General features: G+C 41.5%; 1 protein-coding gene across 2 annotated transcripts; it reads left to right on the forward strand.

Annotated features, from left to right (window-relative positions):
* Window positions 1-701: 701 nt before the first annotated feature.
* LOC109876012 (tumor necrosis factor receptor superfamily member 14) lies at window positions 702-13,092 on the forward strand. 2 transcript variants are annotated; one of them, XM_031794724.1, is made up of 10 exons: window positions 702-911; window positions 1,887-1,976; window positions 3,817-3,942; window positions 4,192-4,350; window positions 4,553-4,637; window positions 9,654-9,820; window positions 12,042-12,056; window positions 12,151-12,170; window positions 12,389-12,438; window positions 12,815-13,092. In XM_031794724.1, the coding sequence occupies exons 1-10, from the start codon at window positions 875-877 to the stop codon at window positions 12,870-12,872; spliced, it is 807 nt and encodes a 268-aa protein (XP_031650584.1). In that variant the 5' UTR covers window positions 702-874; the 3' UTR covers window positions 12,873-13,092. The 2 variants fall into 2 exon arrangements, with proteins under 2 accessions (XP_031650584.1, XP_031650585.1); XM_031794725.1 differs by lacking the exon at window positions 12,151-12,170.
* The last annotated feature ends 13,998 nt before the right edge of the window (window positions 13,093-27,090 follow it).

A 27,090-nucleotide genomic window follows, 5' to 3' on the forward strand; every position in this document is an offset into this window, starting at 1 on the left:
CCAAGTCATTCGAGCACAACTGGAACTAAAGGACTTTTGTATGACACTGTACCTGGTCTTTGGATGATGGTGCAGGATACAATTGCATTTTTGGGAGCAATTATCCTTAAACTGCGGAAACCTACAGATGATCCCTCAACATCCCCATGGAACTAGTGCTTCTGATAATGGTGTACTGTAGATTCTGTTGATACAAGCTGTGCAAATGACCTTTGAATAACATGGCCTGGACACTGATTTGGAAAAAAATGGACTTGTTGTGCGACCATGGATTTGTATAATCCCCGTTCCCCACAAAGGTAATGGTGCAAAGTGAAGGCTATGTCCCGTGTGTGACCCTGATGCATCCCAATAGGACTCCAATTAATAATACACAATTCATTACTTTTCTTACAGTCCTCTATGATTGTATAGTTCCTTTGCTTTTGATGCATATTTTGTACATATTGTATTATATAGTGTTTAGCAGATTATTCAACTGATATAGATTTTGCATTGGTCAGGGTTTGTGCTTGTTTTACCAGCCATCAGTGATCAGTCTCTTTGCAAAATGTGAACTGCAAGGGTGTGAGTGGGCCAGTTAAGTTTATTTGTATAATGTACCTCCTAATATTTCAGACCTATTATAGTCCAAACGCAATGGTTTTCAGTTATACTTCAGAAGAATTTGGCCCCGTTCAAAATAAATTCAACCCGACTAATATGTCATATCCGGCGTCATATGTCAACGCACCCTGCTTGCTAAACTAGCAAAACAAGAGGCACAAATAATTAACTAATAATAGTGCTTTTAAAGCGTATGTGACGTATAATAGTTGGCTCGTAGCAGTATTAATGTATCTTCACAATGTTGTGATGTCTTTATCAAGTGAAAATGATATACCTTTCGTCTGCACAGTATTTCCTCATTGGTAAGTTAGCTGGTTTAGCTACATTTAGGTTTGACAAAATTGTGATATAAATTGGCGTCCTGCTAAATCAAATAGTCCAACTATCACATTGAATCAGCAAACTTGAGTTAACGATGCTTGCAACTGACCACACCAGTAATATAATATAGTTATGTTTAAACAAACGCAAATGCTTTCATCTGAGTTTTTACCCCACCTTTATTTAACCAGGTAGGCCAGTTGAACAAGTTAAGCAGTTCAGTTCGACAAAAACAGCAGAGTTACACATGGGATAAACAAACGTACAGTCAATAACACAATAGAAGAATGTATACAATTAATCCTTCCTTGCCTAACAGTTGCACCACAGAACAATTCATATTTGGTAGCACAATCCCTTAAAATAGTCGGCATGTATAGTTAGCAACAGCAATCTATTTTACGACATTAACCTGACAATATGAGAAGAAAAACATTTAAAACAAGGTTGGGGGAGCAGCGGAAGTCATGCGCACATTCAGAAGTTTCAATCTGATGGACATAAAATCCCCAATGGTTAAATTAACGTTATGACGGATTTAGATAAATATTCAGACTTACTTTGTGATTAGTCTAGCGTACTCATCGGATGTTGTTACAGTATTTCGGAGCCGAAATTAATTGCATAACCTTCTACATTTCAGGTGTGGGCAAGGTTTGCACAGATTGGTTTTTATATATATATATATATATTTTTTTTTTAAACACTCGCCTGACTCGAAGTCGATAGAGGGGTGTTGTCTTAAGTCAGTCGTTGGCGTCCGGCCACCATCATGTAGGTTTCCACTTATTAGGGGGAGGGAAACATGAAGTTATAATTTGTTTTAATTACAAGTTCCAGTCTGTTATTTTCAACTCCAATGTCATTGTTAAGAGCATGGCGTGGCAATTAAGGAGTTGTCAAGAGAGAACAAACAGACTGGCCCTTAGCCTATGCATCTTTTTTGTCTGTTTCAGGTTTTAATTTTCTGCATGTATTTGGAAGTGATTGTGGTCCAGCCGAATACAAAAAGTTTGATGGGCAGTGCTGCCCAATGTGTGGTAAAGGTAATGTTAATTTATGTATGAGCTTTTTCAATGTTGTTGAATTGCATGTTACCAGTAAACAAGGGTAAGGCACATTTCTACAGGTAGCCTACAATATCTCACACACCATAGTATTTCAGGAGGACTTATGCAGTAAATGGGAGGCATTGGCTTTGTCCGAAGATCCTTACTAGCGTACTACATGCTTAAACTGCATACTATGTACTCAACGTCATATACTATTTAGCTCGTACCGTTTAGTAAAAAGTATGCCACAATACAGTAGCGGCTCATGACTGCGTTCCAGTTCCATTCATTTCTCGAAACAATTAGTTATAGGCCTACTCAGGCTGGTTATAGGCAGACTATCACACTCAACCTATACCGTAGCCAATAAAGTCCATCTATCCTATTTAAAGAGGACCGAAACAGATAATTTGGTTCCATGTCAACATATTTATTAGTGAAATTAAAGTGCTGTTATATATATTAATGAAATCAAATAGCCTAGTACACACATCAAAACCTTTCACATGTTCAAATCAAAAGGTATTGCACAGAAAAACGTGGACAGTCGAGTGCATCCCAAATTCAGAACCGCTGGACAGCAACATAATAAACTAAAGCACTGAGCTTTGGGAACGAGATCAGAATGACCGCTATGGCTTGATCCATAATTTATATCATTCAGAAGGTAGCCTAGATTACAAAACTAAAACAATCCGTTCCAATCAAAAGGCCTGATTTAACATGACATCAATAACGCAGCCACACCCAGAGTCCCCGGTGCAGAGTCCCCGGTGCAGAGTCCCCGGTGCAGAGTCCCCGGTGCAGAGTCCCCGGTGCAGAGTCCCCGGTGCAGAGTCCCCGGTGCAGAGTCCCCGGTGCAGAGTCCCCGGTGCAGAGTCCCCGGTGCAGAGTCCCCGGTGCAGAGTCCCCGGTGCAGAGTCCCCGGTGCAGAGTCCCCGGTGCAGAGTCCCCGGTGCAGAGTCCCCGGTGCAGAGTCCCCGGTGCAGAGTCCCCGGTGCAGAGTCCCCGGTGCAGCCACATTCAGAAATCAGAAGTTGGTTTAGTATTTAGTTTAAAAGCGCTGACAAAGGCCAAGAGAACAAGAAACATTTTTCAATGAGAGAACAGAAATCCACTTTGGTTAAAAAAAATTTAAGACCACGATAAAATACTCATGTTAATTTTAAGGAGAACAAAAACTACTTAGCCTACATTTAAACACAACGGCAGAAGCTTCGCTATTCGCATCTTCCCAATTAAAGGGTCACTTTTCCACATTTTAACATTTATATTTACTATCTCCAGAACCATACCAGTATGTAGTGAAAAAGAAAGACCAGGTCCTAAGAAAACAACCCCCTTGGATGTCACCGGGGCCCCCCCCCCCCAAAAAAAAACGTAATATTGCAGAGAGCTGTGTTCCATGAACACTGGTTCTGTCCGAATACCAATACTTGTGTCCTAAAAAGTCACCTGTCTGAGTATGTGAAAAAGTAACATTTTATAGTATGTGATATTTTTTTAAAATCTAGTATACTTTAAATGCACAGATGTCAAAGCCGAAATGAGTGACATCTGATCAATTAAATATGGGGATACCCTACCGAAATCAACGAATAGTGGGAAACATGTAAAAACATGTTTTTTTTTTATAGCAGATACATTTTCAAAAATCGAGTATGATTTAACTGCCATACTCGATGTTCGATGCACACTTTTCCATAATGCATTGGAAGAGTTGGGCTGTGAGTGATAGGCCATAGTTTTCTTCAAGTAGCCAAACAACAAAACTAGGCTACTTAAAGAAAATATGTAACGTCTCAATAAGTTAAGTTGTATTTTCTATGATTAGGCTTGGTGGTCCGGAGAGATTGTACAATAGAGTCCAGCACATCTTGTATACCCTGTATCAGAGGGACCTTCATGAACGAGGCCAATGGTCTAACCAAGTGCTTTCCCTGCAGTTCCTGTGACCCAGGTACATTTACATTTCTTCTAAACCTTCCCATATTTCCTTTTAGCAGTACACATCATACCCTTTTCACTGCTGAGCTGAGTTGTGTGGCACTGGTTTGGTTCTGCATCCACCAACTGGAAAGTACAATGTAAAAAAAAAAGATATCTGAGTCGGTGTCTTACGTTTCAGGTCACCACAATAGTGTGAAAAGGGTATGAGGGGCCTTCTCATAAGTAGTCCTCTGACTGAAATGAATCTGATATTTTCCAGGACAGGGCGTGTTCACTCAGACCGAGTGCAAACCAACAAGTAACACAGTCTGCCACGTTCTAGATGGATACTACTGTAGAAGCTACTCATCCAACTCTGAGTGTAGCTTTGCAGTAGAACATACACACTGTTCACCGGGACAGAGTACTAAATCACCTGGTAAGTATGAAGTAGAGGCTAAATATCGTACAGGACATTATAATTCTGATAACTGAACATAACGTGGGCTCTAGATAGATGGTGGGGTTTTTTCCTCTGGTTTCTTTTTGAAGTGAAGTCATACCTCACGTGATTTTGACTTCTCCAGCACCACAATCGTTAACTTTTGAACATGATAACATTGTTTATTCTCACCATATAGGTACAAAGACAACAGATACCATGTGTGAGGAGTGTCAGCATGGCTTTTACTCACAATATGGTGTGAACTGCACTGCTTGGACTGAGTAGGTCATCGTTTGTGTACTAGAGTTTCTTAAATTGCTTTAGATTTATTTTTTCTTTAAAAGTAATTGGGATATTGATGATATTATATTTCACTAAGCAGTATCAATGCTCTGATAGCAATCTATAAATTAAGTTCTGGCAACCAGATTTTGGTTGACAATATAATTACAGGCTGGCTTAATGGTAAAAACATTTGAATTCATTCACTTTTTGACAGCACCCCTTTTGATTTAAATTAAACCTTCCATACATATTCACACATTGTAGAAGTGCTCAGAAAGTGACTTTTTCAAATCAAATTTATTTATATCCCTTCGTACATCAGCTGATATCAAAGTGCTGTACAGAAACCCAGCCTAAAACCCCAAACAGCAAGCAATGCAGGTGTAGAAGCATGGTGGCTAGGAAAAACTCCCTAGAAAGGCCAAAACCTAGGAAGAAACCTAGAGAGGAACCAGGCTGTGGGGTGGCCAGTTCTCTTCTGGCTGTGCCGGGTGGAGATTATAACAGAACATGGCCAAGATGTTCAAATGTTCATAAATGACCAGCATGGTCCAATAATATTTTTTTTAAATTTATTTTTATTTTTATTTTATTTCACCTTTATTTAACCAGGTAGGCTAGTTGAGTTCTCATTTGCAACTGCGACCTGGCCAAGATAAAGCATAGCAGTGTGAGCAGACAACACAGAGTTACACATGGAATAAACAATTAACAAGTCAATAACACAGTAGAAAACAAAGGGGGGAGTCTATATACAATGTGTGCAAAAGGCATAAGGAGGTAGGCGAATAATTAAAATTTTGCAGATTAACACTGGAGTGATAAATGATCAGATGGTCATGTACAGGTAGAGATATTGGTGTGCAAAAGAGCAGAAAAGTAAATAAATAAAAACAGTATGGGGATGAGGTAGGTCAAAATGGGTGGGCTATTTACCAATAGACTATGTACAGCTGCAGCGATCGGTTAGCTGCTCAGATAGCTGATGTTTGAAGTTGGTGAGGGAGATAAAAGTCTCCAACAATAAGGCAAAAGAGTTGAAACTGGAGCAGCAGCACGGCCAGGTAGACTGGGGACAGCAAGGAGTCATCATGTCAGGTAGTCCTGAGGCATGGTCCTAGGGCTCAGGTCCTCCGAAAGAGAGAATTAGAGAGAGCACACTTAAATTCACACAGGACACCGAATAGGACAGGAGAAGTACTCCAGATATAACAAACTGACTCTAGCCACCCGACACAAACTACTGCAGCATAAATACTGGAGGCTGAGACAGGAGGGGTCAGGAGACACTGTGGCCCCATCCGAGGACACCCCCGGACAGGGCCAAACAGGAAGGATATAACCCCACCCACTTTGCCAAAGCACAGCCTCCACACCACTAGAGGGATATCTTCAACCACCAACGTACCATCCTGAGACAAGGCTGAGTATAGCCCACAAAGATCTCCGCCACGGCACAACCCAAGGGGGGGGGGTGCCAACCCAGACAGGATGATCACATCAGTGACTCAACCCACTCAGGTGACGCACCCCTCCCAGGGATGGTATGAGAGAGCCCCAGTAAGGCAGTGACTCAGCCCCTCCCACTCCTGGGCCAGACTACACTCAATCATATGACCCACTGAAGAGATGAGTCTTCAGTAAAGACTTAAAGGTTGAGACCGAGTTTGTGTCTCTGACATGGGTAGGCAGACCGTTCCATAAAAATGGAGCTCTATAGGAGAAAGCCCTGCCTCCAGCTGTTTGTTTAGAAATTCTAGGGACAATTAGGAGGCCTGCGTCTTGTGACCGTAGCGTACGTGTAGGTATGTACGGCAGGACCAAATCAGAGAGATAGGTAGTAGCAAGCCCATGTAATGCTTTGTAGGTTAGCAGTAAAACCTTGAAATCAGCCCTTGCTTTGACAGGAAGCCAGTGTAGGGAGGCTAGCACTGGAGTAATGATCAAATTTTTTGGTTCTAGTCAGGATTCTAGCAGCCGTATTTAGCACTAACTGAAGTTTATTTAGTGCTTTATCCGGGTAGCCGGAAAGTAGAGCATTGCAGTAGTCTAACCTAGAAGTGACAAAAGCATGGATGAATTTTTCTGCATCATTTTTGGACAGAAAGTTTCTGATTTTTGCAATGTTACGTAGATGGAAAAAAGCTGTCCTTAAAATGGTCTTGATATGTTCTTAAAAAGTGAGATCAGGGTCCAGAGTAACGCCGAGGTCCTTCAGTTTTATTTGAGACGACGGTACAACCATTAAGATTAATTGTCAGATTCAACAGAAGATCTCTTTGTTTCTTGGGACCTAGAACAAGCATCAGTGTTTTGTCCGAGTTTAAAAGTAGAAAGTTTGCAGCCATCCACTTCCTTATGTCTGAAACGCATGCTTCTAGCGAGGGCAATTTTGGGGCTTCACCATGTTTCATTGAAATGTACAGCTGTGTGTCATCCGCATAGCAGTGAAAGTTAACATTATGTTTTTGAATGACATCCAAGAGGTAAAATATATAGTGAAAACAATAGTGGTCCTAAAACGGAACCTTGAGGAACACCAACATTTACAGTTGATTTGTCAAAGGACAGACCATTCACAGAGACAAACTGATATCTTTCTAACAGATAAGATTTAAACTAGGCCAGAACTTGTCCGTGTAGACCAATTTGGTTTTCCAATCTCCAAAAGAATGTGGTGATCGATGGTATCAAAAGAAGCACTAAGGTCTAGGAGGACAGATGCAGAGCCTCGGTCTGATGCCATTAAAAGATAATTTACCACCTTCACAAGTGCAGTCTCAGTGCTATGATGGGGTCTAAAACCAGACTGAAGCATTTCGTATACATTGTTTGTCTTCAGGAAGGCAGTGAGTTTCAGCGCAACAGCCTTTTCTAAAATTTGAGAGGAATGGAAGATTCGATATAGGCCGATAGTTTTTTATATTTTCTAGGTCAAGGTTTGGCTTTTTCAAGAGAGGCTTTATTACTGCCACTTTTAGTGAGTTTGGTACACATCTGGTGGATAAGAGAGCCGTTTATTATGTTCAACATAGGAGGGCCAAGCACAGGTAGCAGCTCTTTCAGTAGTTTAGTTGGAATAGGGTCCAGTATGCAGCTTGAAGTTTTAGAGGCCATGATTATTTTCATCATTGGGTCAAGAGATATAGTACTAAAACACTTGAGCGTCTCTTGATCCTAGGTCCTGGCAGAGTTGTGCAGACTCAGGACAACTGAGCTTTGAAGGAATACGTAGATTTAAAGAGGAGTCTGTAATTTGCTTTCTAATAATCATTATCTTTTCCTCAAAGAAGTTCATGAATTTATCACTGCTAAAGTGAAAGCCATCCGCTCTTGGGGAATGCTGCTTTTTAGTTAGCTTTGCGACAGTATCAAAAAGGAATTTTGGATTGTTCTTATTTTCCTCAATTAAGTTAGAAAAATAGGATGATTGAGCAGCAGTAAGGGCTCTTCGGTACTGTCTTTCCAAGCTAGTCGGAAGACTTCCAGTTTGGTGTGGCGCCATTTCCGTTCCAATTTTCTGGAAGCTTGCTTCAGAGCTCGGGTATTTTCTGTGTACCAGGGAGCTAGTTTCTTATGAGAAATGTTTTTAGTTTTTAGGGGTGCAACTGCATCTAGGGTATTGCGCAAGGTTAAATTGAGTTCCTCAGTTAGGTGGTTAACTGATTTTTGTCCTCTGGCGTCCATGGGTAGACAGAGGGAATCTGGAAGGACATCAAGGAATCTTTGTGTTGTCTGTGAATTTATAGCACGACTTTTGATGTTCCTTGGTTGGGGTCTGAGCAGATTATTTGTTGCAATTGCAAACGTAATAAAATGGTGCTAGTCCAGGATTATGAGGAAAAATTAAGATCCACAACATTTATTCCATGGGACAAAAGTCGATGATGGCTCCGAAAGCCTTTTGGAGTGGATCTGTGGACTTTTCCATGTGAATATTAAAGTCACCAAAGATTAAAATATTATCTGCTATGACTACAAGGTCCGATAGGAATTCAGGGAACTCAATGAGGAACGCTGTGTATGGCCCAGGAGGCCTGTAAACAGTAGCTATAAAAAGTGATTGAGTAGGCTGCATAGATTTCATGACTAGACGCTCAAAAGACGAAAACGTATTTTTTTGTTGTAAATTGACATTTGCTATCGTAAATGTTAGCAACACCTTCGCCTTTGCGGGAATGCTAAAACATTCAGGAAATAAAAGGTGACGTCCATGTCTTCATCACTGGAAAAGATGAATGGTTGAGATTTAAAAGCTTACAAACATGGGTTTTCAAACTATTTTATAATTTATTGAAAAAATAATTATAATAATTATAATAAATCTTATTTTAGGTCATGAGGTTTTTGTGTTGTGCCCACCATCGGTTGAGACACAACATGCTCTTGAATACAGGGTGAGTAATGTTTTTGCTAATAAATGTACTGAAATAGGAATACAATTGAAACGTCAACTTTCAAATGGTACCACAAAGATGGTTGGAGGTCCACACATCAGTGAATGTTGATTTGAATGGGAATATCTGTTTTTAAATTACACTGTCAATTCTCCATAGGAAATAGAAATATAGATGATGGAATAAACATGGCCATTTTAAGTTGACATTTAACTGGGTGAACTGGCCGTCTTTGTGGTAGTAATTAGTACTCATCACTGCATTCTCTATCAGAAAGTTGGTTGGCCCTCTTTGATGTCACGTAGGTTGATATCTTTTCCCAGTGATGAAGACATGGATGTCTCATGGTATGGTTTGCAAAATGGCAACAACAAAAAAATGAGCACCTTTTATCTCCTGAATGTTTTGTCATTCAGGTCCTAAAAATTACTTACTTTGTGACCACTTCTTCCATTGGCAAACAGTACGGAAAGTTTTGTTTAAATCCAAAAGGATGCTGTCAAAAAGTGATTGAATTGAAATTGATTTCCCATTAACCCATATAAAACCTGACGTTACAATATGCTGTAGTTGACCTGTCTAGTTAAATGCGTGTTTGTGTTGCTTACTCTGCAGTTGTGCAGCAATGGGACGCGTGAAGACTGAAGATGGAAATTCTAGACAAGATGTTATTTGTAACAAAGTGCCACCAAGGATCCATACCACTCTAATAGCTCCATTATTATTAATATTATTATTAGGCCTAACAGTTGCTGCACTGTTTGGTTTCTACCTGGCAAGAGGTTAGTCCTTTGTTTATTTAACTTTATTTCTCGATTTAATGAGTCACTTCTTTAAAGGCATGCCATGTCATGGACTGGGATATGTTTCGTATTGCGTCAGACAACAACATTGACGAATACGCTGATTCGGTGTGCGAGTTCATTAGAACGTGCGTTGAAGATGTCTTTCCCATGGCAATGATTAAAACATTCCCAAACCAGAAACTGTGGATTGATGGCAGCATTCGCGTGAAACTGAAAGCGCGAACCACTGCTTTTAATCAGGGCAAGGTGACCGAATACAAACAGTATAGCTATTCCCTCCGCAAGGCAATCAAACAAGCTAAGCGTCAGTATAGAGACAAAGTAGAATTGCAATTCAACGGCTCAGACACGAGGTATGTGGCAGGGTCTACAGTCAATCACGGATTACAAAAAGAAAACCAGCACCGTCACGGACCAGGATGTCTTGCTCCCAGGCAGACTAAATAACTTTTTTTGCCTGCTTTGAGGACAATACAGTGCCACTGACACGGCCCGCAACCAAAACATGCGGACTCTCCTTCACTGCAGACGAGGTGAGTAAAACATTTAAACGTGTTAACCCTCGCAAGGCTGCAGTCCCAGACGGCATCCCCAGCCGCGCCCTCAGAGCATGCGCAGACCAGCTGGCTGGTGTGTTTACGGACATTTTCAATCGATCCCTATCCCAGTCTGCTGTTCCCACATGCTTCAAGAGGGCCACCATTGTTCCTGTTCCCAAGAAAGCTAAGGTAACTGAGCTAAACGACTACCGCCCTGTAGCACTCACCTCCGTCATCATGAAGTGCTTTGAGAGACTAGTCAAGGACCATATCACCTCCACCCTACCTGACACCCTAGACCCACTCCAATTTGCTTACCGCCCAAATAGGTCCACAGACGATGCAATCTCAACCACACTGCACACTGCCCTAACCCATCTGGACAAGAGGAATACCTATGTGAGAATGCTGTTCATCGACTACAGCTCAGCATTCAACACCATAGTACCCTCCAAACTCGTCATCAAGCTCGAGACCCTGGGTCTCGACCCCGCCCTGTGCAACTGGGTACTGGACTTCCTGACGGGCCGCCTCCAGGTGGTGAGGGTAGGTAACAACATCTCCACCCCGCTGATCCTCAACACTGGGGCCCCACAAGGGTGCGTTCTGAGCTCTCTCCTGGACTCCCTGTTCACCCACGACTGCGTGGCCACGCACGCCTCCAACTCAATCATCAAGTTTGCGGACGACACAACAGTGGTAGGCTTGATTACCAACAACGACGAGACTGCCTACAGGGAGGAGGTGAGGGCCCTCGGAGTGTGGTGTCAGGAAAATAACCTCACATTCAACGTCAACAAAACTAAGGAGATGATTGTGGACTTCAGGAAACAGCAGAGGGAACACCCCCCTATCCACATCGATGGAACAGTAGTGGAGAGGGTAGTACGTTTTAAGTTCCTCGGCGTACACATCACAGACAAACTGAATTGGTCCACCCACACAGACAGCATCGTGAAGAAGGTGCAGCAGCGCCTCTTCAACCTCAGGAGGCTGAAGAAATTCGGCTTGTCACCAAAAGCACTCACAAACTTCTACAGATGCACAATCGAGAGCATCCTGTCAGGCTGTATCACCGCCTGGTACGGCAACTGCTCCACCCACAACCGTAAGGTTGATGGAAATTGATGTAAATTATATCACTAGCCACTTTAAACAATGCTACTTAATATAATGTTTACATACCCTACATTATTTATCTCATATGTATATGTATATACTGTACTCTATCATCTACTGCATCTTTATGTAATACATGTATCACTAGCCACTTTAAACTATGCCACTTTGTTTACATACTCATCTCATATGTATATACTGTACTCGATACCATCTACTGCATCTTGCCTATGCCGCTCTGTACCATCACTCATTCATATCTTTATGTACATATTCTTTATCCCTTTACACTTGTGTGTATAAGGTAGTAGTTTTGGAATTGTTAGCTAGATTACTCGTTGGTTTTTACAGCATTGTCGGAACTAGAAGCACAAGCATTTCGCTACACTCGCATTAACATCTGCTAACCATGTGTATGTGACAAATAAAATTTGATTTGATTCATTGTCATGTAACTTGCTATTGTAATACATAAACATCCAACTCATGGTGAGTTGTCTTTACCCCAACTAATCTGATTATTCTTGTTGTGTTTTCAGCTAAACGTAAGAAAGGTCAGTCTCAATTTATTTACGTTAATACCTTCCTCACCATGTTAACTAGTTTGTTTTGCCTCTATTAATCTGACTATTTCTACTGAACTTTCAGAGTTCCATGAATTCTATGAGGTAAGTCATTCTATTTCAACTTTTCTGTTAATTTGAATGTTTTAATATAAACCCTCTTATAACATTGTTATGCAAGCAAATCCATTGTCAAAGTTCGTTTTTCCTGAAAAAATGTTTCTAGTGAGTGAAATTCTGTTGATGGGTAAAGAATCCAATGTTATTGTAATTTAGTCCGTTTTCGTTGCTATAGCGATCCTAACTTGTGTAATACCTCATAGGTTCCTGTGCAAGAAACGGGACATCTACAAGTATCTACCAGTAACTCCCTGTATGTCATCCATTTGGATTCAATATTTCAGACTATCATAGTAATAACTGAGTAAACAGATTACTTTATACTAGGGCTGGGACGATACTAGTATTATGACAATGAAACAAAAGACCAAGCTGATTTAACTTCTTTAGGAAAACAGCCCTAATGTTGGAAACAAACACCATTATGTCATGCAGTCACATGTATTTATATTCCAAGCTTTAACAGACATTATTCTACATATAGAAGGTTTTTAAAGTACCAAAGAGTTTGGCCTGCTTCGTGGTTTAATTTTTGCCATGGACAGAATATTTAAATACTCGTATCGTGCCGGCCCTACTTTATACTATTACTAACTAAATTATTGACTTGTTTGCTTCTTGTTTTCCAGAGAGGAAACAGCAGAAAATGTGCCTGGTAATGTTGTTGCTGATGTTCCACTAAACTGAGGAAGTGCCATGAATGCATGCAGATACCCAGAAGGCACCTGCATTTTGACTAATAAGTGCACTTATCTGGAGTAGACTGTTTAATACAGGGACAGAAATTGGTTAACTTTATCCACCTGTTCTTATATCTACCAAAACGCTTTTTACTTACATGTTTTATATTAACAGTACCTGTGCATTTAACATAAATATTAAATTGTCACTGTTTGAAACACCTGAACTGTTTTGATGATTGTTTGAATAACAATTCAATTGTATTCCCATGTTTTAAATAGCCACCCTTTGCCTTGACAGCTTCGCACACTCTTGGCATTCTGTCAACTAGCTTCATGAGGTAGTTACCTGGAATGTATTTCAATTAACAGGTGTGCCTTCTTAAAAGATAAGGTCAGTCAATACGGAACATTTCAAGAACTTTGAAAGTTTCAAGTGCAGTCGCAAAACCCATCAAGCGCTATGATGAAACTGGCTCTCGTGAGGACTGCCACAGGAAGAGAAGACCCAGAGTTACTTCTGATGCAGAGGATAAGTTCATTAAACAAAAAATGTTAACTAGGCAAGTCATTTAAGAACAAATTCTTATTTACAATGACATCCTAGGAACAGTGGGTTAACTGCCTTGTTCAGGGGCAATAGTTTGGGCTTAGTCCCGCTATCGTTTGTTTTTCAACAGAACAATGACCCAACACACCTCCAGGTGGTGTAAGGGCTATATTACCTAGAAGGACAGTGATTGAGTGCTGCATTAGTTGACATGGCCTCCACAATCCCCCAACCTCAACCCAATTGAGATGATTTGGGATGAGTCATACCGCAGAGTGAAGGAAAAGCAGCCAACAAGTGCTCAGCACATGTGGGAACTCCTTCAAGACTATTGGAAAAGCATTCCAGGTAAAGCTGATTGAGAGAATGGCAAGAGTGTGCAAAGCTGCCATGGCAACGGGTAGCTATTTGAAGAATCTTAAATCAAATATATTTTGATTGAACATGTTTTTTGGTTACTACATGATTCCATATGTGTTATTTCATAGTTTTGATGTCTTCACTATTTTTCTGCAATGTAGAAAATAGTAAAAATAAAAACACTTGAATGAGTAGGTGTTCTAACACTTGACCGGTAGTGTGTGTGATATAGATATAACCTAAGACTGGGAATTTTTAAGGATTAAATGTCAGGAATTGTGAAAAACAGAGTTTAAATGTATTTGGCTAAGGTGTATTTAAACTTCCTACTTCAAGTGTGTGTGTGTGTGTATGTGTATATATATACACTGCTCAAAAAAATAAAGGGAACACTAAAATAACACATCCTAGATCTGAATGAATGAAATATTCTTATTAAATACTTTTTTCTTTACATAATTGAATGTGCTGACAACAAAATCACACAAATGATCAATGGAAATCAAATTTATCAACCCATTGAGGTCTGGATTTGGAGTCCCACTCAAAATAAAAAGTGGAAAACCACACTACAGGCTGATCCAACTTTGATGTAATGTCCCTAAAACAAGTCAAAATGAGGCTCAGTAGTGTGTGTGGCCTCCCTACAACGCCTGGGCATGCTCCTGATGAGGTGGCGGATGGTCTCCTGAGGGATCTCCCGAATATGGACTAAATCAGAGCGAGACATGATGTTCCAGATGTGCTCAATTGGATTCAGGTCTGGGGAACGGGCAGGCCAGTCCAAAGCATCAATGCCTTCCTCTTGCAGGAACTGCTGACACACTCCAGCCACATGAGGTCTAGCATTGTCTTGCATTAGGAGGAACCCAGGGCCAACCGCACCAGCATATGGTCTCACAAGGGGTCTGAGGATCTCATCTCGGTACCTAATGGCAGTCTGGCGAGCACATGGAGGGTTATGCGGCCCCCCAAAGAAATGCCACCCCACATCATGACTGACCCACAGCCAAACCGGTCATGCTGGAGGATGTTGCAGGCAGCAGAACGTTCTCCACGGCGTCTCCAGACTGTCACGTCTGTCACATGTGCTCAGTGTGAACCTGCTTTCATCTGTGAAGAGCACAGGGCGCCAGTGGCGAATTTGCCAATCTTGGTGTTCTCTGGCAAATGCCAAACGTCCTGCACGGTGTTGGGCTGTAAGCACAACCCCCACCTGTGGACGTCGGGCCCTCATACCACCCTCATGGAGTCTGTTTCTGACCGTTTGAGCAGACACATGCACATTTGTTGCCTGCTGGAGGTCATTTTGCAGTGCTCTGGCAGTGCTCCTCCTGCTCCTCTTTGCACAAAGGCAGAGGTAGCGGTCCTGCTGCTGGGTTGTTGCCCTACTACAGCCTCCTCCACGTCTCCTGATGTATTGGCCTGTCTCCTGGTAGCGCTTCCATGCTCTGGACACTACGCTGACAGACACAGCAAACCTTCTTGCCAAAGCTCGCATTGATGTGTCATCCTGGATGAGCTGCACTACCTGAGCCACTTGTGTGGGTTGTAGACTCCGTCTCATGCTACCACTAGAGTGAATGCACCGCCAGCATTCAAAAGTGACCAAAACATCAGCCAGGAAGCATAGAAACTGAGAAGTGGTCTGTGGTCACCACCTGCAGAACCACTCCTTTATTGGGGGTGTCTTGCTAAATGCCTATAATTTCCACCTGTTGTCTATTCCATTTGCACAACAGCATGTGAAATTTATTGTCAATCAGTGTTGCTTCCTAAGTGGACAGTTTGATTTCACAGAAGTGTGATTGACTTGGAGTTACATTGTGTTGTTTAAGTGTACCCTTTATTTTTTTTGAGCAGAGTATATACACACAGTGGTGCCTAATTTGTTGCTACGATCAATTTCTTAAATACAATTTGTTAGTAATACATGTCACTATATGCATGAACACAAGTTAACTGTTTCCAGTAGTAGCCTAATGGTTTGGTTCTCATAAATTAATTTACACTGTCAATCCAGGAGATGGCGCACAAGTGTAACAGTTACAGCAACGTTCAAGAACTTCTCTGTTCTCGTTCTCAGTCACAGAACCCTGGAGCCGAGAGAGAACGGTCTAATCAGAACCGAATAGCCCAGTGATCAGAATAGGTGCAGGTCGGTCTCGGTTTGGTTGTAACATTCTGATTAACGATTACAAACATACATCTATAAAAAAAGCCCACATTTAATATTCTCTTCAAATTTAGGCTAATTAGGAAAAGGTTATTACTAAAAATGTCTCAGAGGAAAACTCAAGTGCTTTGATTAAATGTGTTAATTTCATTAATTTGTAGCAGTAATTTCATAAGGCCGATCATGGCCCTTCAAATGTAAATGGTTGCCATATTTTCCTTAGTAATTGTCCTAAATGGTGTAAAGTACTTAAGTAAAAATACTATCTTACAGAGTAGCTATAACTAACTAGGCAGCTAGCTTGGTAGCCATGGATTGTGCACCTTCCATTGTTTAGCCAAGTAGCTATCTGGTTAATGTTTTCCTTTTGTTAACAGAGCAGATGAAAGCAACATTCCACTCCACAAATGCTGTTTAAATCGATATCCATACTGAATGAAGCTGTTAAGGGACCTTATGGGCATCCTTAACTTTTTCACTTAATTTAAGGGGGAAATTCACCTTAAAATGATTTGTGCAACTGACTTAAAGTGAAGGAAACTTTCAGGCAAAAGATAAGGGGGAAGTAACTTACGGTGTTTTATGCAACTGGGCCATGTACTGTACTATTTATAATTCTGCCACATTTTACTTCACTACATTCCTAAAGAAAATAATGTACTTTTATACTCCATACATTTTCCCTGACACCCAAAAGTACATTTTGACAGGAAAATGGTCCAATTCACGCACTTATCAAGAGAACAACCCTGGTCATCCCTACTGCCTCTGGAGGACTCACTAAACACTCATGCTTGATTTGTAAATTATGTCTGAGTGTTGGTGTGCCCTGGCTATCCGTAAATTATTATACTTTTTTAAATTGGGCTGTTCTGGTTTGCTTAATTATAGGAACTTTAAATTATTTATACTTTTACTTAAGTATATTTAAAACCTTTTTTTTTCAAAGAGGGTCAACCAACTTTTTATTTATTTTACTGGGTGACTTTCACTTTTACTTGAGTCATTTTCTATTAAAGGTATTGTTACTTTTACCCAACACTGTCAACGGGTGTTTTGGGCCATTGCCAGCCAGCCCTGGCAGTGCGTTTCTCCGCCCTCTACGGGTCGGTAACCATAGCGAGCCCCATATCAGCGGAGACGCTCGTGTCCAGAATTACGAATATAAAACGTTGCGTAGGAATTCCATGCAAGGCAGGTAGTAGGATATTTAATGTTTGACACATCGCATAACATTATAGTTTCTATCGAGTAGTCAAGCCCAAATGTTCCATGGAAAACTTTTTCTTCAAGTGAGGCCTGTTGATACAGGTTTGTTTAGTTGTCTGGTAGTTCCCATCCTGGATTACAATGCCTTCTAGATACGGATCTCTGGTGGACCTGGGCTCGGAGTACGTGACAATTAAAGTGCACTACAGCGGGTAGTATTTAACAAGTCGGTTATGAGGCTTCGCGCTTCACTCAATGGTTACTTTGTATCAGTTTTTAAATCGGATTGCATTTGCAACATTCGACTCCTAAGAAAGTAACTAGTATGGAGGTTGGCAGTCTTCAAGATAACAAAGTATGAGAAACTGCGTCTTTTGTTGATTTTAATTTTTTCAATTTAATCTTTATTTAACTGGGCAAGTCAGTTAGGAACAAATTCTAATTTACAATGACGGCCTACCGACGACTACTTTTAAACCAACTCTGTATTGGTTAGAGTTCAAATTCCCCATTGACAACCGTTTAAGTACTACAGTATGGCTAGCAGAACACTTTCTAGTTAAAAAAAACAAGCAGTCGTTCAATCTTCTCGATGTAACAGTTGGGATAGAGGGATTTAAAGAGCATGACATCTGATGCTTTGTCAAAAGTGACAACCTACAGCGTGATATTTGCACTGATTTCTGAAGCATCTATTTAGCCTAATACAGGGTTTATAATGGCTTCATAAAGCCTTAAAAGTTATAGGTTCTTAAATATTGGACTGGCGGGATGGGACCAAGTGCCATTATATAATACATGGCAATGGGCATGGGGATATGGGACAGTGACAAGGGTGTGTGTGCACATACATGTACATAGTTGGACAACCCTGTTTGACCTCTTCACATATTGGCATATTGGAGTGATCCTCGCTATATGAGCCACATTACAATTCCCGCCAAGTGGGTTAACCCAATTGGCGCAATGGGTAGAGTGTTTGCCTTTAATGCCAGCGACCTGGGAAGTACAGGGACGTGCCTTCCTGTTCGGTGGTGGCAGTGTAGCAATCTTTACTAAATGAGCCACGTTAATCCTATTGGTGCATTGGGTGTTTGACTTTCACACCAGCTGGTTTCACTTCCCTGCCTCGCCGTTCACTACAATATTATCAAAATGTCATGGACATACCATGTTTGATAGGCTGATAAGACATGTCTTATTCACCTCAGGCCTAATCATTACAAAACATTCAGGTACTTAGACCACCATGTGTATTCAACTACATTGCATAATTCAGGTTCATAAGTTGCTTCCTTGAATCAGTGTCATCGGAGAATCATCGTCACATTCCAGGATTGCAAAATTGCTGTGATATCGGTGCTTTTATTGTAGGTGGCTGATGCTATTATTTAACCGATGTGTGTGTCAAGTGTTGCTGGGACAGGCAGTCAAACAAATCTGGACCTGGCTGTTGACATAACAGTAAGAGGGAGCTAAGGTGATGTGCACACTAGTTTGCTTCATGCTAAAGGAGGCTTGTCTACAGGCAAAAGGTTCTTGTAGGTAGATTTAAGGCTTGGTGGTTTCGAGGTTGAGCGCTGCAGTGGTCATAATAGTGGTGAATGACGATGCCACTGAACAACTTGGCAATAATTCCTGTCAGAATAGGATGCGGTCTCATATGGCCAAACTCCAGTGTTCCGTATTCACAAAGCGTCTCAGACTAGGAGTGCTGATCTAGTGTCAGTTTACAATGCCTTTACAATAATAATGAACAAGAGCTGATTCATTGATCCGAGACCAGTACTCCTATGAGATGTAATGTGAATAGGGATCCATATTCTCTTCTGCGTTCTGTAGATAAACCCCGGAGGCTATATTCTTAACATGTTTTTGGTTGCTGAAACAAACAAATGATGCCCTTAATTGTCTTAGGGTAAAAATATGCACATTTTCAGTCTAGAGGTTGTCCGATTTGAATGAATGCGACGCAAATGTTATTGACGGGCTGCAACCTTGTGATAAGGACGCTCCTTCAATTGAAAGTCCTATAGTCACACTACAGTTGATGGGAGTCGAGCCAAGCACAGGATATACTTGGATGTTTGATAAGCCGTTTTTGAATATGCAAAATGTCAGCCTCCTTGATTTGCGGAGGCTCTGAAGATCCCATCCTAAACAAATCATTGTGCCAAAAAGAGAGGCAGAGAAGATGACATCATCCCTGTCTGGTTACGACTATTTCAGCCACACCCGTTGCTGACAAGTGTATAAAATTGAGCATGATTTTTTGAAGCATGATTTTGGAGTGAGATGTTTGACGAGCAGGTATCCACATACTTTTGGTCATGTAGTGTATTACTCTATTGATGACTGAATGCTTTGAGTATTGTTATACACACAGCCCTCTCTTTTTCCCATTGTATTTACTTTGTGTATCACATCGACCTTACAAACCCGCAAATTAACATGAATAATGAAGTGTGCATGCACAGGTAGGAAGTGCTTTTCAAGGTTTTAAGATTATAGCTCGACAGTGCCTAGTTATGCAATGGATATGATGAAGTCTGTACTAATGTGGGGGAGTTGACTTAGGTAGAATTTGAATATTCAGAATTGCATCAGCCCTCTTCCTGAGCTCTATGGATTCATTGGTAATTCCCCAATTCTAAACATATTTAAAGGGGTTGGGGGAGGTAATATTGTGTGGCCTTGGTCGGCTGAGTGTCCGTTTGCTGACAGCCTAATTCTTTCAGTTGCCTAGCAACCCATTATGAGCAGCCATATTAGTTCTCCTTAAAGGGATAATTCACACTGGAGTCAAAATTAAAAGGGAAGATGGGGCCCATATAATCTATTTACATGGTGACTATCTTTAATTCCAGTTTTGTAGCCTGTAGATGTCTCCTAATGCATATAGGAACTACAACCACAGATTGTGTGGTATATGGGTTCAGCTTGACTCTAGACCACCTTTTAAGGTATTTAAAAAGTATTTGATTTCAGGTGAACTGTCCCTTTAACTCAGTGGGCTCTCGTGTGCAGAAGAGCTGTCTGAGACGTTGTCTAAGTAGTGAGACGTTGTCTAAGTAGTGAGACATACAGTAAGTCTACCTGCACTTAGAGATTCCCATGGGCTTTGATTTGTCATAGTGAATAATTTCCTACCTCGCTCACTGCCAAACTTTTGGGAATCTTTTCAGGCCTAGGATAATGCTTTAACTTTCCTGACATTTGACTCTAACCTAAGCATTTTTCTAAGATATGATGCACACTATACATTGAGTGTACAAAACATTAAGAATACCTGCTCTTTTCATGACATAGACTGACCAGGTGAAGGCTATGATCCCTTACTGATGTCACTTGTTAAATCCACTTCAATCAGTGTATGAATGGGATGAGACCGGTTAAAGAAGGATTTTTCAGCCTTGAGACAATTGAGACATGACTTGTGTGTGTGCTATTCAGAGGGTGAAGTGACAAGACAAAAGATTGAAGTGCCTTTGAACCAGTGGATGCTGGTGTTCCTAATGTTTGTTATGCTCAAATACATGTTCACGTAGTTACATCGAAGTGCCTATGAAGTCATGCTAAAGAGTGGTCCCAAAGTAAGTGTTTACATGGGACATGTGTATGACATTAAAGTCCTGTGTGGTTCAATTTGTAGAGCCTGGTGTTTGCAATGCTAGGGTTGTGGGTTCGATTCCCATGGGGGACCAGAATGAAAAAAGTGTGAATATCTATGCACTCCCTACTGTAAGTTGCTGTGGATAAGAGTGTCTGCTAAATGACTGTAAATTTAAGTATGTCACTTCATACCTGCTGTATCCTGTGCACGTACCAAATATACTCTCAATTCAATTTTAAAATGATGGGTCTATAAGGTACTGGATACATATAGAAGTATCCACAACCCTATTCATTAAGATCTTACAAGGCATTAGGCTCTGAATTCGCTACAGATTGTAACACCAGATAATGTGATTTAACCAAACATTGGCATGCTGCTTCGAAGTACACTGCTTAGTGATTTCGACACATGCCTCAGAGCTCCGGTATGAGCTCTTGGTATGATTCCAAAATGACTGCTGTGTTTTGTGCTACTTTGCATAAGGACGAAAAGGACCGTTTTCCAGAAAAACAAGCAGTCGTTCAGTCTTCTCGATGTAACGGTTGGGATAATGGAACAATTCGGAGTACTGCGAGTTCCTCATCTCTGGATTGAGGTTCCTTTTTCCAAGCCATATCTCATGCTGGCTCTGCAGTTTCTTAATGTACACAGGAAGCCTGTCAGACTCTAGTGCAGCTGTAAGAAACCAGGTCTGCTCTGCTGGCTAGTGCATATTGTAGAAGTTCCAGAGAGCTGCTTCCTACCTGCACATGCCCTTAGTAACACTAGCTGCCACACCCAACCTAAAACATACCTCTACAATGGTCGTGGCAACAACCATGATGCTCATAAAGGAAATACTGGAACTAACAGTAACTAAACGGATGTTGGACAACTTTTGGGTGTTGTTGTACTTGTGTTCAAACAAAGATTGGCATTTTAACAAGGCTGCCCAGTCATGTGAAATCCATAGATTAGGGCCTAATGAATTTATTTCAATTGACTGATTTCCTTATATGAATTGTAACTCAGTAACATCGTTGAAATTGTCGCATGTTTAGTTTTATACATATTTTTTCAGTGTGTATAAATATATATATTTTTCCCCCTCGCATCTGAAGCTGCTTGATACAGCTAGCCAGTTAATAGTAAAGTAGGATGGATGATACAGCTAGCCAGTTAATAGTAAAGTAGGATGGATGATACAGCTAGCCAGTTAATAGTAAAGTAGCATGGATGATACAGCTAGCCAGTTAATAGTAAAGTAGGATGGATGATACAGCTAGCCAGTTAATAGTAAAGTAGGATGGATGATACAGCTAGCCAGTTAATAGTAAAGTAGGATGGATGATACAGCTAGCCAGTTAATAGTAAAGTAGGATGGATGATACAGCTAGCCAGTTAATAGTAAAGTAGGATGGATGATACAGCTAGCCAGTTAATAGTAAAGTAGCATGGATGATACAGCTAGCCAGTTAATAGTAAAGTAGGATGGATGATACAGCTAGCCAGTTAATAGTAAAGTAGGATGGATGATACAGCTAGCCAGTTAATAGTAAAGTAGGATGGATGATACAGCTAGCCAGTTAATAGTAAAGTAGAATGGATGATACAGCTAGCCAGTTAATAGTAAAGTAGGATGGATGATACAGCGAGCCAGTTAATAGTAAAGTAGGATGGATGATACAGCTAGCCAGTTAATAGTAAAGTAGGATGATGATACAGCGAGCCAGTTAATAGTAAAGTAGGATGGATGATACAGCTAGCCAGTTAATAGTAAAGTAGGATGGATGATACAGCGAGCCAGTGAATAGTAAAGTAGGATGGATGATACAGCGAGCCAGTTAATAGTAAAGTAGGATGGATGATACAGCTAGCCAGTTAATAGTAAAGTAGGATGGATGATACAGCTAGCCAGTTAATAGTAAAGTAGGATGGATGATACATCTAGCCAGTTAATAGTAAAGTAGGATGGATGATACAGCTAGCCAGTTAATAGTAAAGTAGGATGGATGATATAGCTAGCCAGTTAATAGTAAAGTAGGATGGATGATACAGCGAGCCAGTTAATAGTAAAGTAGGATGGATGATACAGCTAGCCAGTTAATAGTAAAGTAGGATGGATGACACAGCTAGCCAGTTAATAGTAAAGTAGGATGGATGATACAGCTAGCCAGTTAATAGTAAAGTAGGATGGATGATACAGCGAGCCAGTTAATAGTAAAGTAGAATGGATGATACAGCTAGACAGTTAATAGTAAAGTAGGATGGATGATACAGCTAGCCAGTTAATAGTAAAGTAGGATGGATGATACAGCTAGCCAGTTAATAGTAAAGTAGGATGGATGATACAGCTAGCCAGTTAATAGTAAAGTAGAATGGATGATACAGCTAGCCAGTTAATAGTAAAGTAGGATGGATGATACAGCTAGCCAGTTAATAGTAAAGTAGGATGGATGATACAGCTAGCCAGTTAATAGTAAAGTAGGATGGATGATACAGCTAGCCAGTTAATAGTAAAGTAGGATGGATGATACAGCTAGCCAGTTAATAGTAAAGTAGGATGGATGATACAGCTAGCCAGTTAATAGTAAAGTAGGATGGATGATACAGCTAGCCAGTTATTTTTATTTTTTATTATTTTTATTTTACCTTTATTTAACCAGGTAGTCTAGTTGAGAACAAGTTCTCATTTGCAACTGCGACCTGGCCAAGATAAAGCATAGCAGTGTGAGCAGACAACAAAGAGTTACACATGGAGTAAACAATTAACAAGTCAATAACACAGTAGAAAACAAAGGGGGAGTCTATATACAATGTGTGCAAAAGGCATGAGGAGGTAGGCAAATAATAACAATTTTGCAGATTAACACTGGAGTGATGAATGATCAGATGGTCATGTACAGGTAGAGATATTGGTGTGCAAAAGAGCAGAAAAGTAAATAAATAAAAACAGTATGGGGATGAGGTAGGTGAAAAAGGGTGGGCTATTTACCAATAGACTATGTACAGCTGCAGCGATCGGTTAGCTGCTCAGATAGCTGATGTTTGAAGTTGGTGAGGGAGATAAAAGTCTCCAACTTCAGCGATTTTTGCAATTCGTTCCAGTCACAGGCAGCAGAGTACTGGAATGAAAGGCGGCCAAATGAGGTGTTGGCTTTAGGGATGATCAGTGAGATACACCTGCTGGAGCGCGTGCTACGGATGGGTGTTGCCATCGTGACCAGTGAGCTGAGATAAGGCGGAGCTTTACCTAGCATGGACTTGTAGATGACCTGGAGCCAGTGGGTCTGGCGACGAATATGTTTTTTTTTATTTTTTTTTATTTCACCTTTATTTAACCAGGTAGGCTAGTTGAGAACAAGTTCTCATTTGCAACTGCGACCTGGCCAAGATAAAGCATAGCAGTGTGAGCATACAACAAAGAGTTACACATGGAGTGAACAATTAACAAGTCAATAACACAGTAGAAAACGAAGGGGGGGTCTATATACAATGTGTGCAAAAGGCATGAGGAGGTAGGCAAATAATTACAATTTTGCAGATTAACACTGGAGTGATAAAAGATCAGATGGTCATGTACAGGTAGAGATATTGGTGTGCAGAAGAGCAGAAAAGTAAATAAATAGAAACAGTACGGGGATGAGGTAGGTGAAAAGGGTGGGCTATTTACCAATAGACTATGTACAGCTGCAGCGATCGGTTAGCTGCTCAGATAGCTGATGTTTGAAGTTGGTGAGGGAGATAAAAGTCTCCAACTTCAGCGATTTTTGCAATTCGTTCCAGTCACAGGCAGCAGAGTACTGGAACGAAAGGCGGCCAAATGAGGTGTTGGCTTTAGGGATGATCAGTGAGATACACCTGCTGGAGCGCGTGCTACGGATGGGTGTTGCCATCGTGACCAGTGAGCTGAGATAAGGCGGAGCTTTACCTAGCATAGACTTGTAGATGACCTGGAGCCAGTGGGTCTGGCGACGAATATGTAGCGAGGGCCAGCCGACTAGAGCATACAAGTCGCAGTGGTGGGTAGTATAAGGTGCTTTAGTGACAAAACGGATGGCACTGTGATAGACTGCATCCAGTTTGCTGAGTAGAGTGTTGGAAGCCATTTTGTAGATGACATCGCCGAAGTCGAGGATCGGTAGGATAGTCAGTTTTACTAGGGTAAGCTTGGCGGCTTGAGTGAAGGAGGCTTTGTTGCGGAATAGAAAGCCGACTCTTGATTTGATTTTCGATTGGAGATGTTTGATATGAGTCTGGAAGGAGAGTTTGCAGTCTAGCCAGACACCTAGGTACTTATAGACGTCCACATATTCTAGGTCGGAACCATCCAGGGTGGTGATGCTAGTCGGGCATGCAGGTGCAGGCAGCGACCGGTTGAAAAGCATGCATTTGGTCTTACTAGCGTTTAAGAGCAGTTGGAGGCCACGGAAGGAGTGTTGTATGGCATTGAAGCTTGTTTGGAGGTTAGATAGCACAGTGTCCAAAGACGGGCCGAAAGTATATAGAATGGTGTCGTCTGCGTAGAGGTGGATCAGGGAATCGCCCGCAGCAAGAGCAACATCATTGATATACACAGAGAAAAGAGTCGGCCCGAGAATTGAACCCTGTGGCACCCCCATAGAGACTGCCAGAGGACCGGACAGCATGCCCTCCGATTTGACACACTGAACTCTGTCTGCAAAGTAATTGGTGAACCAGGCAAGGCAGTCATCCGAAAAACCGAGGCTACTGAGTCTGCCGATAAGAATATGGTGATTGACAGAGTCGAAAGCCTTGGCGAGGTCGATGAAGACGGCTGCACAGTACTGTCTTTTATCGATGGCGGTTATGATATCGTTTAGTACCTTGAGTGTGGCTGAGGTGCACCCATGACCGGCTCGGAAACCAGATTGCACAGCGGAGAAGGTACGGTGGGATTCGAGATGGTCAGTGACCTCCATTGTGAACTAAAACAATGATAACTAACCTGAACAACAGTATACAAGGCATATTGACATTTGAGAGAGACATACAGCGGGGCATACAGTAATCACAGGTGTTGAATTGGGAAAGCTTGCTAAAACAGTAGGTGAGACAACAGCTAATCAGCTAGCACAACAACAGCAGGTAAAATGGCGTAGACTAGGCAACGGGGCCAACAGATAAAACAAACAAGCAGAATGGAGTACCGTGATTAATGGACAGTCCAGCGTGCATCAGCTATGTAGCCAAGAGATCAGTGTCCAGGGGGCAGAGGTGGATGGGGCAGGGAAGCTGGACTGGCGAGTGTTATCCAGGTAAAAAAAAAATAACAATGACTTGTAGCTTGTAGCTCGCTTGTAGCTAGTTAGTTGGTTAGCTTCTGGAGGTTCTTGAGTGTGTTCTAAAAATATAAAATATAATAGCGATTCCGTATCACATTGGGTGAGGCAGGTTTCCGGAAGGTATAAACAAATTAAAAGTCAAAAGAGATAGAAAGTAAATATGGGTCCAGTGGGCGTTTGGGACGCGGCGATACAGGCGGTTAGCAGGCCTGTGCTAACAAGCTAACAGTTTGTAGGCCCGGGCTAGACAAGGTAGCAGTTAGCAGACCGGAGCTGGACAAGCTAGCAGTTAGCAGGCCGAATTAGCAAGCAGGGAGATAGCGAGGGCTAGAGAGTTAGCCTTTGGGGGACGTCGCGATGGGGTGAGTCTGTTTATTCCTCTTCATGCGGTGACATCGATCGACCGGTCGTGGGCCCGGGTATTGTAGCTCAGGAGTATGCTACGGTGGTAGCACAGGTGCGCAGGCCGGGCTAGCTTCAAGCTAAGTGGGTGGAAACGCTAGCCAGGAGTAATCATCCGGGGTTGCGGTTTAGCTAGATCGCTAGTTGTGAAGATCCAGCTGAAAAATCAAGCTGAAAAATTTTCCGTTTGCGGTGGGAATCCGGGGATGAATCCGGGGATGAAAAATAAATAGGTCCGTTATGCTCTGGTTAGAGTCGCGTTGTTCGAACTGGCGAGAGCTTTCCAAACTAAAGGTTAGCTGATGACCGGTTAGCTGAAGACCGCTAGCATAGCTGGTGGTTAGCTGGCTAGCTTCAGTTGAGGGGTTCCGAAGTAAATATAAATACTTTAGGGAAAAAAGCTACATTGGGTGAGGCGGGTTGCAGGAGAGTATTTGGAAGCTTAGGTTTAGCTAAATGTTTTTAAAGAGATATGCGGAGAAAAATATGTAAAAAACGAAAAAGAAACGATATATACAGGGACACGACACGACAGGACGACTTACTGCTACGCCATCTTGATAGAAAGTTAATAGTAAAGTAGGATGGATGATACAGCGAGCCAGTTAATAGTAAAGTAGGATGGAT

Source organism: Oncorhynchus kisutch, linkage group LG17 (genome assembly GCF_002021735.2).
Source record: "Oncorhynchus kisutch isolate 150728-3 linkage group LG17, Okis_V2, whole genome shotgun sequence".
In the NCBI taxonomy this organism is placed as follows: domain Eukaryota; kingdom Metazoa; phylum Chordata; class Actinopteri; order Salmoniformes; family Salmonidae; genus Oncorhynchus; species Oncorhynchus kisutch.

What these genes read in the sequence shown, in the direction of transcription:
- LOC109876012 (XM_031794724.1), top strand. Translation starts at nt 875, where the DNA reads ATGATATACCTTTCGTCTGCACAGTATTTCCTCATTG. An exon ending in ACAGAGTACTAAATCACCTG is followed by an intron (nt 4,351 to 4,552) that starts GTAAGTATGAAG and finishes CTCACCATATAG; the next exon opens with GTACAAAGACAACAGATACC. An exon ending in GTATCTACCAGTAACTCCCT is followed by an intron (nt 12,439 to 12,814) that starts GTATGTCATCCA and finishes CTTGTTTTCCAG; the next exon opens with AGAGGAAACAGCAGAAAATG.